At 39.4% G+C, this 15,189-nt stretch overlaps 1 protein-coding gene across 2 annotated transcripts; it reads left to right on the top strand.

The window, feature by feature from the left end:
• Positions 1–2,023: 2,023 nt before the first annotated feature.
• On the top strand, positions 2,024–15,189 carry scn2b (sodium channel, voltage-gated, type II, beta). 2 transcript variants are annotated; one of them, XM_034114453.1, is made up of 6 exons: positions 2,024–2,212; positions 9,424–9,584; positions 10,728–10,941; positions 12,142–12,334; positions 12,870–12,919; positions 14,318–15,189. In XM_034114453.1, the coding sequence occupies exons 1-5, from the start codon at positions 2,140–2,142 to the stop codon at positions 12,877–12,879; spliced, it is 651 nt and encodes a 216-aa protein (XP_033970344.1). In that variant the 5' UTR covers positions 2,024–2,139; the 3' UTR covers positions 12,880–12,919; positions 14,318–15,189. The 2 variants fall into 2 exon arrangements, with proteins under 2 accessions (XP_033970344.1, XP_033970343.1); XM_034114452.1 differs by lacking the exon at positions 12,870–12,919.

Genomic DNA, 15,189 nt, shown 5'->3' with positions numbered 1-15,189 from the left:
GCTACGTCATCGAGTGACGCTGAAGGACTGTTTAAATGCATGTTCAAAGCTGAACTGTATAACATAAAAAGGCACACATGCTGAAAACCCAACCCCAGCATGGGGGTCTGGGGGGATTCTCCCCCAGGAGATGCTTTGAAATATTAACATATAAACTACACATTCTGGTACATTCTGAGAAGAAAATAAATAAATGTATTACAACCCGACATATTAATAATATTTTATGCCATTGTTTGTGTTTCACTTTGTTCTGACAGTTGAACTTGCTGCTCCTCACAGAGAGAAGAGCAAAGAGGAGATAGTTTGTGTGACTTACTTTAAATTGTGGGTAAGGGTAGATAGCCCCCATTGTTCTGTGACCTGTCAATCATCAAACCGGGGGTCATATTTCATTATGTGTTCATTTCTATCTGAAGTTGTACCCATGGATGTATAAAGAATAGTTCTACCGCAAAGTTATTCTCCGTGGGGACTTCCGGCAACAATCTTGATTCTGATTGGCCAGAAGACTCGAAAAAACATCAGCAAAGATGTTTTATTGAGAGGATGATCAATACGTGACAGAAGTTTTCAAAACCGTTTATGGGCTCCGGTACTTCCAGTCCAACGCCTACTGCATGCACAGCGTTAGAAAATCGGGCCTTCAAAAAAAAAAAAAGGGGGGTTTTTTTCAATTTTTTTTTTCTTCACTCACATCTGCGACCCACTCGAAACGGGTCCGCGACCCACTTTTGGGTCGCGACCCAGCAGTTGAGAACCACTGATTTAGATGATGTGTTGGCCCTTCACTCTTCTTCAAAACATCATCTAAATAAATAAATGCTTATAGAGTGTGAAGCGCTTTTTCTCCCTTCCTATTTACTCCATGTTGAGCCTTTACGACCTCTTGCACTCAAGCTCTTACCACCAGATAAATCCCAGAGGGTTTTCAAGCTTTAGGGTTCAGAGGGGACTTTGGGATTTGGCAACTGTCTCACTGCAGCTTCTCTTTTTTTACTTTGTACAACAGTACATCACACCCTCTTTGCCTCCTGTAAGTAACAATGTAAAAGGTAGATGGTATGATGAACCATGTGACTACCACAATGTTTTTATTTCCCGGTATCCTCTCTTTCTGCCTCCCACCAAGCAAGGATGGATTGGGGAATGATCAGTAGGGAGGTAGGGTTGGACTGTGTTTAGTTTATTGTTTGTCTGCACGGCAGCCTGGTTTCTCTCAGAGGGGACTCCTCATCCTCATGACCCAAAACAGACATTATTGTGCACACATAGTAAAATACAGATGTGATATTTTGGCAGTGTTACCTAAAAAAACGTCCAAGATACAAAAGCTCCTGCTCCCACCTGGATAAGTAGTGGCTGATCTCTTCATTTACATTCACATTACAAACGTACACATAAGTGAGGGGAAATCAACATAAACTGTGTTAGAAAAGCTTATCTAAGCATCCTGGATAGTCGTAATTGATGATTATAATTTAAAATATACACGTATATGAATTCCTTTATTTGGTTCTTTGATGATTTTGGATGGAAATGGTGTAACACATTGCTTTAAAATCTCTCATTTGATCAGTTTGATTGAAATGTGGAAACTGTGGAGACTATGGCATGAATAGCTAACGATAAACCAGCTAAATCAATGTATTTTATCTTATTGCTAATAGGTAAAATAATTGAACATGGTCAAAATGCATTTGCCAACCAAAGCCTTGTGTACCTTATACCCTGCATTTAAAATCTATAGTAAACGTTTTTTTTTTTCAATAAGTAATCCAAGTCTATTTTTGTAAATATTTGCTTTCTTTTTCTTTTAATTTCAAGCGTATAGGTGTTGCTCTTAACTGTACTCAACACGTAGTACAAACCGTTTGTTTACAACCTGTAGGAGAGGCAGATGTCCTCCATTTTACTCCACTTCCTGTCCTGCCCTCCCTCCTCCTCCTCCAACGTACCGACAACCATGAGACCAACCTGCCATAATGCTACAGACACTGCCAGCCATGTCCTGCCTGTAAAACCAAACAAAAAATACAGTTTTTAGCATTTTAACGCAAGAGCAAGCAGAATTCCTGCTGTGTTTTTTAACGTATACATATTTTTCCAGAGATAAAGGCTCTGTTTTCTTCCCGGAAGATGTGTTCCCCGGTACCGGAGAGGTCTGCCGCTCAGCTGCTGAGCGCGGCGCTGCTGCTGCTCTGGCTCTCCGGTAAGAAACAAATGGATCTCTGATCAGCTGTGCTTGTCCACTGATGGCTTTATGTTGACCCCCTCCCCCTATATGTCTCTATTTACCCTCTGTAAACATATGTATGCCCCCGGTGCATCCACCCTTCAATAAGATGCAGCTGCCTTAATAAAATAAATATGGGCTCATTGTGTACATCATTGTGTACAGTGTGTGACTCAGTGTGGGGACAGAAATAGGCCTATAATAAGGTGCCACCAATGTGCTGTTTATTGTATTCAGCAGCACACATATACACTATGGAGGGTCCTTATTAATAGCTAGGTGGGTTTAAATGGAGCAGATTTCAGCATGATATCAAATGGATCAGGATCATTTGCAGATCAAAAGCTATCAGATCAAAATGGGCTTCTACATTTGATCACACACAGCATCATTACTCTGAGTGGGGATGCTCAGATTAAATGTAAAACCGGAGCAGATTAACAAACAGATCCATCCACCAATGTAAAGCCATGTTGTGGTGAGTATATATCATCATTGAGCTTAACACTCTCCCCTCCTGCTGTTTACTGTGGTTGCAATGGTTGCCTGAGTGAAATGCTTTCCAGTGGTGAATGTAAAACTCACCAAACCCAGGGAGGTGAGGTTAATGATACCGAGCACGATGATCTCTAAAGAACTGATTATATGTTGTATTAGGAAGAGGGTTTGGAGAAATATCTGGATGAATAGCCACTGGTTGCATGTTTATTTACACAATAACACAGTCACTGACAATAAGGTTTACCACAAAGATCTGGGGGGGTTGCATTCAAAATCATATTTTCATCCGATGTCATAGTGGCCTTGTCGCTTTAAGAGGCCCTCTCATGCTTTCGTGGTTTTCCCTTTCCTGTAGTGTGTTTCTTTGTGCATGTAAATGGTCTGTAGAGGCTAAAATCCCTGTTTTCTCTCCCACACCCCCCACCCCTGCCTGAAACATCTCCATTGTACTCCTTTGTTTACGTCTGTAACATAGTGACATCCCTATGTCACAATGGGTGGGACATCTTAAAGAGTTTGACCAATCAAAACAAAGCCGTCCAGCTAACCAATCAGAGTAGACTGGGCTCTGGTTTCAGACAGAGGGTGAAAAGAGGTGCTGCAGCACAGGCAGTATGAGAAAAATAAAGAGCTTTTTGAGCATTAAAGCATTGAGACATGTCACAGGAGAGACACTAAATACTAACATGAACCTGAATATGAAAATAAACTGAAAATGTCTGACTGTAATACTAGAAATGACGAAGACAAAAGACATCAATGTTAACTTCTAATTGTTTTTTGTCTCAGATTCATCAGTTCAGTGGTTTGTCTATTAAAAAGGAAAACACCCACCAGTGTATTTGTAGATGTTCTTACTGCAGCTTTTGCTTTTCCACTATGCCAACTGAAAATAGATACTCAAAGGTTGACTGTTGCATGGAGAGGCTGCTCCTCAACAGGATGTGGGCTCTGCTGAAGGCAAAATGAAAGGTTACCTCTTTAATTATTAATTACTCAGCTGGTTTATTGTCCAAATAAACATATATTGCAATACATCATATACAGGTCTATCACTTTGTTGAACTCTAAAAAACGAAATATTGTAGTTTTTGCAAAACTTGCTGCCGTTTCCAGAAAATATTATTTCGGTCTAGTGTCAAATGCTGTCTAGAATACACTGTTTATAGTCCGCATATATCACTTCAAATCCAGTCCTCAATGATATATATTATTACAGAGTGTTTACTGTATTTTAATTATAGATATTGCCTTATCTTATTCTATTTTAAAAGAACATATTTGGCTTATTCCTGCAACAAACTCAAACTATTTGGTCTGTTGCACTTTTTTGTTTATGTTTGTGTTATATATTTATTTGAAAAAAGCGTTTGAATATTTGAAAGTGCACTCACAGTTCCTGAGGAGAGGCAGTAGAGGGCAGCAGCACCCTGAACATTAAAATACATTTAAAAAACATCTACTGTTACTGCCCTTGCATCAAGTGCCTGCGTCATGAGGTGTAGAAGCATCAAATGACCACAAATCAGTTAATTAAACCAAATCCAAATACATAATAAATCGTAGATGATTACTGCTGCAGTGGCTTATTGATTGTGGCCAGAACACATTTCTGCAAATGGACAGGAGGAAACACTTGCACTGTGGCTAGTTAAGTGTCTGTCTATTAAACAGGAAATCCATTTCAGCAGAGCCTACACATAAATAACTAAATGAAACAATAAGACTTTCTGATTAAGTGATGGAAAGTACAATTACTCAATTATCGTAGTACATGTTTGACATTTGTGATTGAATTGAGTATTTCGATTCAATGCTACTCTATACTTCCACTTTATACTCATACTTGTAATGGAGTGTTTTAAGGCCATTGTATTTTTACTTTTACGTAAGTAAAGGATCTGATTCCTTCTTCCAACACTGCTTTTTGAACGTGTTTCGGAAGTGTTAGTAAATGTGCCCTATTCTACCTTTTTTTATTTTGTCACTTTTTTTTAATGAAAATTGTCTTTGGCTGTTTGTGAATTGCCTAGTTACTGTAGCCCCTTTTTAGTTACAATTCAGGTTTTTGTTTTTATTTGAGTGTTTTGCTTAATTTTTTACCCGTTTATTTTAATTTAATTTAATTTGTATTGTTTATTCCCTTATCTAGAACACTCTAGAACAGGGGTGTCAAACTCAATTTCATCGCGGGCCACATTCGCATAAAGGTTGCACTCAAAGGGCCGGTTGTAACTATATAAATATATAATATATATATATATAAAATAATGTATTATATTACATTATTGCCTCTGAATTGGATTATTATCGGATAGGATAATAACTTAGTAATTAACTACGTCTGAAAGCAGAAGTCCAGGGAAAATAATTGCAAGTCTCTTCAGTGCGCATGTCACAAAACGAGATGCATTGTGGGACATGTAGTTTATGGGCAACCTGCTTCTGTAAAGTGGCATGTAACCGTATAATAAACGTATTATATTCTTTGCAAGCTCTTGCGGGTCCACATAAAATGAAGTCGCGGGCCGGATTTGGCCCCCGGGCCTTGAGTTTGAGACCCCTGCCCTAGAACCTAAAGTATTGGGGAACATAACAAATGACACCTTTGTAAATATTCATTCTGTTTCTGAACAATATATTTTTTCAGTAAACATTGCAACATATACAACAATAGTTTTATGAGACAGGGTTTGATGCAGTTATTATGACAGCATAGATTTGGAAAATAATGTATGTAATTTAGACCAAGTGTAATTGTATCCTTAAAACATTGTGCATTATATAAACACATATTAAGTAAACACATGTTTCTGAAGATACTCAAATAGAATCGCAAAACATTTACAAACAGACATGTTGTTATTTAGCATCATCACAATGCCTTTAATATATTTAATTTACATAACTCAACAGTAATTTACCTTATTTTCTTTTACTTTTACTGTATTCAACTCTCGTCCTGCTTTGTAAGACCACGATTGGCCTTGCAACACAGAATTATTAGATTTGTAAATGTTTCCTTCACAGTATAAACATCAAATATCAAAACAAACTTCCGAGATAACATTTGAAAGGTTAGGAAAGCTGCCGATGTTTATTTTCAAAACGTCAAGATGCATCTTCAGATTCCTGTCTAGAAGCTGCACATTTGGTCAAAAGTCCACTGAAATATAACACATTTAAAACATGTTACACTACCCAGTAACTGTGTGTATATGTATCTGTGTAGTTGCTTGTTTCTGCGATTCTATCTGGATGTTTCTTCTTAACGGTTTCAGCATATTGTGTATTAAAGCAGCCATACTTTGCATCCCTTTCATGAGTAGACAGGACGGTCAATAATGCATAACAGTGAAAGGGTGCAGGGGAGAGGAAGACAAGAAATGGAAAGTACCTCTCCTCTCTTATTCCACACGGTCAATATTTACATTTAAAGGAGTGTGGGCTTGTGCAATCACTCTGCCTGCAGCACTGCAGTGAGAAAAGGTCAATACACTGGATAATGCGTCCCTGTCTGTGCCGATAATACAGTAAGACACAAAGATGCTGCAGGCTATTTTGTCGTATTACTTGAAAGGGTTCTGGGACTGATTGCTTTGATCTGATCAGAGAAACGCTTCTGCATCCTTTCCTGCAACTCCTTCAGGAGTAACTGACAGATGTTGTATTTTTGCTGTGAGTTGTATCGACTGACTGACTGCTCCCTTTTGGCCCCTGAGTGCTGCAGTGTGACCTTCTACACAGCAGGGGGCGCTAAGGACAAGCCCTGCAGTAAAGAACACAAATGAAAAAAACACCTATTATGCAATACCCACATGTTCATGGATTTTATACGTAACAATTTGTCCCCTCTGTTTCAAACCTGTCTGAAAATGAGCGGATCAGATTGTGGATACTTTGTGATGTCACAATGTTTTTTGGGTTGTTCAACCATTATCCAATAACCAACTAAGGTAACACACGCCCACCTTATCACCTGAATCTCCTCCTAGAGCACCATTCTGGGGTCAACACATCATCCAGACATGAGTTAGTACCAAACAAAACTCATGATTCACTTTTACACCAATGTCTCTCTGTTGTTGGGATATGAAAATAATCAAATCACTTTATTTATAAGAAGCGTATGCTCCATTATAGGATCAAATGAAATAAAAATACAATTTTATAATATGCTCCAACGAAAAATACATGTAAAATGTGTATATTGCAATTCACTGCTGGGTTATCTGGAACATTAAAGCCTTGTGTTCCTCTATTGTAAGGAGGTGCATGTGAGGCCCTGCCCCTATAAAAAGCCCCCAGATAAGACAAAGACACCCAACCTGTTCAACAATATGAAGGACGCCATATTGAAGCCCTCTATAGAGAGTTAACTCCTTTTAAGAGTGGCCAGTTGATCACCCTAAAGTGTCAACACACACAGGACCTCCTCTTATACATCCAACCATCTTCAACACTAAAACAACTGAGTGGTGATTCTGTTATGGACAACTCAGTCTTAGTGGTGGTGGAGGAAGTATTCAGATCCATCACCTAAGTAGAAGTACTAAAACCTAACTGTACAATACTCCATTTCAAGTAAAAGTATAGCTTCAGGTATCTTTTACTCAATACAAATGGAAACATTGTGTGGTCTTTAGGATGTGCTTGAGATTTCTATTCCAAAAACAACATAATAGTAAATTGCAGTTCCTTAAATGTATCAGCACTTGTATTGTTTTATCCACAAGGCAGTAATTTCCCTTAAAACTGTTATTTCTTTACCAATATACACCTCTGCTTTAAATTGTATTATGTGCATATATACGGTCAAACGTATAAAAAGGTGTTCACATAGAGTTGGATGAGAGGAATTGGGGGCACACAGGACAGGTGATGTAACAGACACACCACCTTCTTTTCTGCATTGACCTTGTGAGAGCAGTGGATGGAAATAGAAGGGGAGTGGGAGAGAGAATGCATTTGGAAAGTGAAAATAGGGAGTCATTTTGGAGTGTAGCTGTGGGGTTAGACAGGAGAGGTATAGGAGAGAGGCATGAGTGGACATGGATGGGAGAGGAAGGAGGGAGGGAGGCAGGGAGGGAGGGAGGGAGGCTGCTCCACTGCAGCATTTCATCTGTTAGCAAGTCTCTGCATCTGCCTCCTTCTCACTATCGACGGGACAGCTGAGTCAGCATCAGCCTGCATCTAACTCACTGTGAATGGGATGTAGTAACAACGCACACGCACACACAAATACAATGTGTGTGTGTGTGTGTGTGTGGGTGTGTGTGTGTGTGTGTGTGTGTGTGTGTGTGTGTGTGTGTGTGTGTGTGTGTGTGTGTGTGTGTGTGTGTGTGTGTGTGTGTGTGTGTGTGTGTGTGTGTGTGTGTGTGTGTGTGTGTGTGACAGTGATAGGTGTGTGTGTCCTTGAATGTATTAGCTGTATGTGTACAGATAGGTCAGAATGCTGTGTGACATTGACGTAGCACAGCTAGCATGCTAAGCTCACTGCTGACAAAGCACGAGTTGGATGTAATTGTGCGTGTGTGTGTTTTTGTGTAAGAGCAAGAAGCATTAGGGAGCAGGTGCTGCGCTGCATTACAAGACACCCGACTGTGCGCATGGAAAATGGTGCGTGTGTAAATTATACATACAGACGCTGGGTGGAAATGTAGAGCGTGCGTGCGTGCGTGCGTGTGTGTGTGAGTGTGGTGCAGAGAGGCAAGCCTGTGGAGTGGTGCAGCAGCAGTGGGAAGAGAGCCAGAAACACCCGACTGCAGAGGAAATAATGGTGCAGAGTCCCATCACACACGCACACACAATCAGAAACACACACACACACACACACACACACACACACACACACACACACACACACACACACACACACACACACACACACACACACACACACTGAGAGAGAGGCACGGATTCTGTATGGGGAGTGTAAATCCATGCTGAGACGTGACGTTAGAAGGGAGGAGGAACTTGAGGAAATCAAACTGCTTGTGTGGGGTATTTAAACTGACTTAGTGGAGCAGTCTAAGCTCGGTCTAAAATACAGTCTACGGCTTAAACTGTACAAGTAGCATTATCATGAGATGGAAGAAAAGGCTTATGTCTCTTTCAGCTTTCCTAGAATATGTCCTACCCTTCTTCTTTGTGAAGTTAATAATCAGTATACTTAATTTACGCTAAACGAATTAACTTTGTGGCAATCAGATACAAGAACCCCTTATTCTGCCATGAAACAGCAGATCAACGTTGACAGGAAGGTCAATAAAAGGAAGGTTAAAAAAATATCTTTGTATACCATATTGTTTAGAACAGGAGTGTCAAACTCAAGAGCTTGCAAAGAATATAATATAGATACGATTGGTGTAATTGTTGAATATTTTCTTTCAATTATTTGCCCTAGACTTCTGCTTTCAGACGTAGTTATTTATGAAGTTATTACCAGAACTGATAATAATCCAATGCAGAGGCAATAATGTAAAATAAAACATTATTTTATATATTTATATATGTATTTTTATATAGTCTTAAAGTTACAACCGGCCCTTTGAGTGCAACCATAATGCTAATGTGGCCCGCGATGACATTGAGTTTGACTCCCCTGGTTTAGAATAAGTTGTCCAAATCTCAGATGTATTATTGTTTACATTCATTAACTCTGATTGTGTTGCTTCCCTTCACAGGTTGTTCAAGCATGGACGTCCTCATGCCCCAAAACATTAACGCACTGAATGGAACGACAGTGAAAATCCCCTGCACGTTCACCTCCTGCTATAAGATGGATGTTAGCAAGTTTCTCATGAACTGGACCTACCAAGAAACACTAAATGATACAGAGGACATGGTAGGTACATTAGGATGAGTACTTCTTAATAGACTAGATCAGGGGTGCCCACACTTTTTCAGCTTGGGAGCTACTTTTCAAATGACCAAGTCAAAATGATCTACCGACATTAAAAATGCTAAACATATATTTATTTATTTATATACTCGATTTTTATATTTGCTGTTGTAATTTATTGTCTTCTGTTTTTGCGATTGTAGTACTGTGTTATTTATTATTTGCATGTACAGCACTTTGTCTCAACCAAAAATCGTTTTAAAATGTGCTTTATAAATAAAACCTGATTTGATTTGATTTGATATACTGAGTATACCTGATGTTGTTATGTTGCATAACTGCATGAACCCGTATGGCACAATACAACTCAGTACATTTGTGGTCATTACGTCAATTTGATAGCCTTTCTTTAGTAGAATTGTATAAATTGGAAGGCTAACTAGGCTAGGCTAACTAGGTCATCAGCTCGCCGGTGATTTGCAGCTGGCGCGGTTGACGGCGCATGTGTGGTGAACTGCGTGTTAGAAAAGATGAGATCTCAGACTGGCTTACCTGTACGTCAATCAAGTGGCAAATGCCATAGTAAGGATGGATGATAGGCTAGACAGACAGACAGACAGACAGACAGACAGACAGACGGGGAGACAGACAGACAGACAGACAGACAGACAGACAGACAGACAGACAGACAGACAGACAGACAGACAGACAGACAGACAGACAGACGGACAGATAGATAGACAGATAGATAGGTAGATAGGTAGATAGGTAGAGAGATAGTGAGATACTTTATTTATCCCAAATTGGGAAATTGATGTGTTAGCTGTTGTGTAAATTGTTCTGGGTTATGGAAGAGGAGACACTAACCCTAACCCTAAGCGCATTAAATAAAAAAATACCTGATAAGAAATGATTCCTTCTCATCAATGAAATGTCCTTCTGTACTGCTCTAAATCTTCTTGCTTTATAATATGTCTGTTTGGTTTTACAGATGAAAAAAAGATTATTGCCTAAATCTGGCTATTGTTCACTGTCCCTGTTAAACATATGGTGGCTGAGAGGTGCAAACGGCCAAAAACACTTCCATTCGAATAATTGCCTGTCAAATAAACGAATAAATGACTTTCTCCCTCTCTCTTTTTACAGTTCATGACATTCATCAAGAAGAAAGGAATGGTGTCTCAGCGATCGTACATCGGAGACAGGGTCATGTTTGTGGGGAACCTGGATAAGAACGACCTGTCAATCACCCTGTCAGAAGTGCAGATCGAGGATGAGGGGCTTTACAACTGCTACGTGAGAAACCCCCCCGACCGCATCCAGGGACATGGCACCATTCGTCTCCATGTTGTTACCGAACGTAAGACGATAACCCTTATGAAGATACTACTGTCTATAAATCTTCATTAATGACCACCTTGCTGTATGTTATCCCGCTTGTTGACCAATCAGCATTGAGTATTCAACTAAGCCGTGTAATAAGTGGAAGCTAGAGATTGCTGTTAGAGATCTTATGTAATTAAGACTTGTCAAATGTAGCTATTAGTTCATTTCATCTGCAGTCCCTGTGCAGTCACACACATAATCAATCGTAACTTCAGAGCTGCAAGAGCATGACATAGCATCATTCATTATTTCACAAATTGTTTCTATAAAAAAGCAAACTCTGAATACACAATTTCAGGTAACAAACACTGACAATTACTATAATTATCCGGCATGTTTGGCCCTTACCTCATTTCAAGCTGCAGCTGTTTGTTTTTCTGTCAACAGAGCGGCACTACCAGCTTCCTTGTGAGCTAATAGCAGAAGTGGCTCATGAATAATTTTGATGGTTGCGCAAAAATCAGGCTAAACAAAATCCATTTGTAGGTTTGTGTTTGTTTACGCTCTTGCAAGCTGTATAAACTAAATACATCGCAATAATATGACAAGAAATGTGAAAACGTTAAGGATACTGTTAAAAATCTAACCCACGATCTGGACTTATTTATGACTGATATTTGGTGAACTGAGCTTTCTTTGGCGTTGTTTTTTCAAACAGTAATCGTATACAGTATAACACATTGTGTGTGTGTGTGTGTGTTTGTTTGTGAGAAAGTGTGTGTTTCCTGGAGCACGAGGACCTACTGGTGATGAGTCAGCTTTTTACTTATTTAAGACAAACAAGAGGTTTAACTTAGTCCCTCAGCATTTCTTGCACACGAACAAACACACACACCCACACCCAGACCCCCACACACACACACACACACACACACACACACACACACACACACACACACACACACACACACACACACACACACACACACACACACACACACACACACACACACACACACACACACACACACACACACACACACACACACACACACACACACACACACACACACACACACACACACACACACACACACACACACACACACACACACACCGGCTTCACTCAGCAGCAATTACTTTCCACTCTGTTTAATCAGAGCTTTTAGCCAGCATTGCACTTCGATGTCTCAGTTCGATGTCTACAGACTATTTAACCCTCTCCTCTCCACAGTTCCTCCTCCCAGAGATTCCACCATCGCAGTGGCGATCGGGGCGTCAGTGGGCGGAGCTTTAGCGCTACTGATCCTCTCCATGGTGGTAGTGAAATGTCTCCGTCGACACCGGAAGCAGGAACTGATTTCAGAGGAGAAGATGGAGGAGGAGGGAAAGCTGGATGCTGAAGGTGTTGCGGAGGAGGGAACTAAGTAAGACATCTCATTCTCTTGTCCTCAAGCAGAAACTACCAATAGCACAAAGATTAAGAAGGACCTGGTATGCCACTTCTTTTTAGCAGTACTTGTTCTGTTTTATGAAGCTGCTCTGGCACATATCTCTCCTCTCCAGCAGTATTTCCAATTTTAACTAGCGTATTCCACATATTCCGTTAATAACAGACAAATTCCCTAAGATGCCATTACCATAATGTTATTCCTAAATACCACTTAAAAACATTTTACATTGTCACTTTGACATAAAAAACACCCCTTGCGTTTAACAATATAAAAAAGAAAGAAAATGAAGATTGGTATAATAATATAACATATTAATTGCTGGTAGCATTTTGCACATTTGACAGTATGCCGACTATCAAATGTGTAATACAAGTATCAAAGCTCAGACGTAAAGTTAGCCATGACTAAAGTACTTTTCCTTCAATATAACTCCTTGGCTTCTCTAACTGAATCACACTTCTTCTCAAAGCTAACCTGTTGTCGGGCATCTCTTCACTTTTATCTTTAGACAACCATAGCGGGTCCTCTGATTGGATCCCTCACCCCAACACCCCTCAGGTAAACACCTGCTTATCAACCAATCTGGACTCCTGTTGTTTACCATCAGCACCATGTGTGCTATAGAAGATGCCTAGGTCAGTATGGGGAGAAATAGGAAATACAGCAAAGTTAAGTTAAAGGGGACCTATCATGCAAAATGCACTTTTGTACATCTGTTATACATGAATATAACCAATGGAACTCACCAAGTGTCAGAAAACACAACCCTCTCTATTTTCCTCCATACCCAAATCTCTAAAAAAGGGGCTGCAACGGATCTGATAAAAACTGATCCAGATTTGAACACTGTCCTGACGTCAGGACGGTGGCGCTACGGCTATTGGGCCAACTCCACCAATGGAGGAGACAGCCACGGCCATTGCCGTTCGAAAGCGCTGGAGACGCTGTAGTACATATGCCAGGCCTGTAGATGGTGCTGTTCTCACTGAATCTGCCCAGAGCTAGAAATTGTCAAATTGAGCAAAATGAGGCATGGCTAAAATGCATGATCTGTTTGGTATTTTGAAAACAAATAAAGTATAAATATGCCTTATATAGGTATGGTCCTACACTATATTATTCAAATATAGCATGATAGGTCCACTTTAAGTAACCGCCAAACTAAACAGACAGGACACTGCCATGTAAGCGTGTTAATTACAATAGGAATTACAGCCACAGTGATTACAGTGATGCTGTAGTGGAAACATTCATAGAACCTGGGTTTTATTAAACAATGTATTGGAATATATTGGAAGCAGTCGTTAAAAGTACTTTTACTCAGGCACATTTTGGAGATACTTGTACTTGAGTATTTCCATTGTATGCTACTTCATACTTCATTTTTATTCATAATATGATTCAAAATTGGGACGGACTTGAAATATGACTTAATAGTACAGTATATAGAAGGAAAGTTAGCTCCACATTTACTGGCTGCAAAATAAAAAGTGTGCAGACATTAATGGATCACTTATTATAATGTAGTGATAAAATATATGATTCCGAAAATGTTATAAAGAGTACTTTAGGTTTTGGTACGTTAAGTATATTTGGATGCTATTGTACTTTAACTTAAGTAAATCTTTGAATGCCAGACATGCACTTCTAACAGAGTATTTCTACACTGTGGTATTTCTACTTTTACTTAAGTCAAATATCTGATTCCCCCTTCCTGCTGTGATTTCTCTCAGAAGACCACTGTGGATGTGCAGTGTCCCTAAAAGTGGTACAAACAAGTGTATATATATATATATATATTTGTGCAAGCGCATGTGTTTCTTTGTGTGTTTTGCCCTAGATCTCACTACCTGCTGGCATTATCTCTAGAGAATCTGAGATATTTGCACATCTTCCAAGAATATTGCTAGCTTAGATAAAAAAATGTTAATATTCCCTTCCTCTCTTTTCTTTCAGACATCTCCCCGAAGATCTATAGTTACCACAGCTCAAATCATCTTCCAACGACACTTCCATCCCTTCTGCGTGTGTGTGTGTGTGTGTGTGTATGTATGTATGTATGTATGTGTGTGTGTGTGTGTGTGTGTGTGTGTGTGTGTGTGTGTGTGTGTGTATGTATGTGTGTGGCCGCTTGAGACAGTGCACAAGTGTGCATCTTTGTGTATGTGTTTACTGAATGTGTCTTTGTGTGCGTGCTTATTTATATACGTCTGTGTGAGATGTTTTTCGTTTTTTTGTGGAAATTAAGACAGGGAACACTTATTACAACCTAAACACTTATAACGCTATCCATAGCCGCGAGTCAATATAAGTGGCATTGGAAGTGTATTTGATCATAGGGAATGGCCTTTTTATCGTACACTAGGCCAGGGCTGGGCAGTATGACCTGAAAATAAATTGTTTTAATATTAACAATATCACATTTAAATCTAGCTGTAAAAGAAAAAAATGTGTGTTTGGGATCAATGAAAGTGAATGATTGTTGACTACATGACAACATTTTTGAAGATCCAAAACATATCAAACAAAATTTAAAGTGAAAAACTCACATCGCACCCACAGTCACAAAATCTATGTTGGTTACAGTTAACAAGTAACCAAAACCACCCATAGCACACACAGAAGAGTTTACTGCCATACACAGAAAGTACTACAGGAAATACTACCAAATGATCCAAGTTTAAATATAAAATGTTTACGTTCATGACTAACTAGGAGCTTACAGTGTGCTGTACTGCCATGCATATCTATAAGAAAACTATAATAAGAAAGTAAGAAACTTAATGATAGTGTGTTAAAGGGGACCTATCATGCAAAATGCACTTTTG

Source organism: Trematomus bernacchii, unplaced genomic scaffold (genome assembly GCF_902827165.1).
Source record: "Trematomus bernacchii unplaced genomic scaffold, fTreBer1.1, whole genome shotgun sequence".
NCBI lineage: Eukaryota > Metazoa > Chordata > Actinopteri > Perciformes > Nototheniidae > Trematomus > Trematomus bernacchii.
The sequence above is the reverse complement of the archived record's forward strand: the minus strand, read 5'-3'. Positions and strand labels throughout refer to the sequence as shown.

Excerpts from the sequence above, each read along its gene's own strand:
- scn2b (XM_034114452.1), top strand. The coding sequence starts at position 2,140 with ATGTGTTCCCCGGTACCGGAGAGGTCTGCCGCTCAGCTGCTGAGCGCG. Across the intron at positions 10,942-12,141 it reads TCTCCATGTTGTTACCGAAC|TTCCTCCTCCCAGAGATTCC; the intron begins GTAAGACGATAA and ends TCCTCTCCACAG. Across the intron at positions 12,335-14,317 it reads GTTGCGGAGGAGGGAACTAA|ACATCTCCCCGAAGATCTAT; the intron begins GTAAGACATCTC and ends CTTTTCTTTCAG.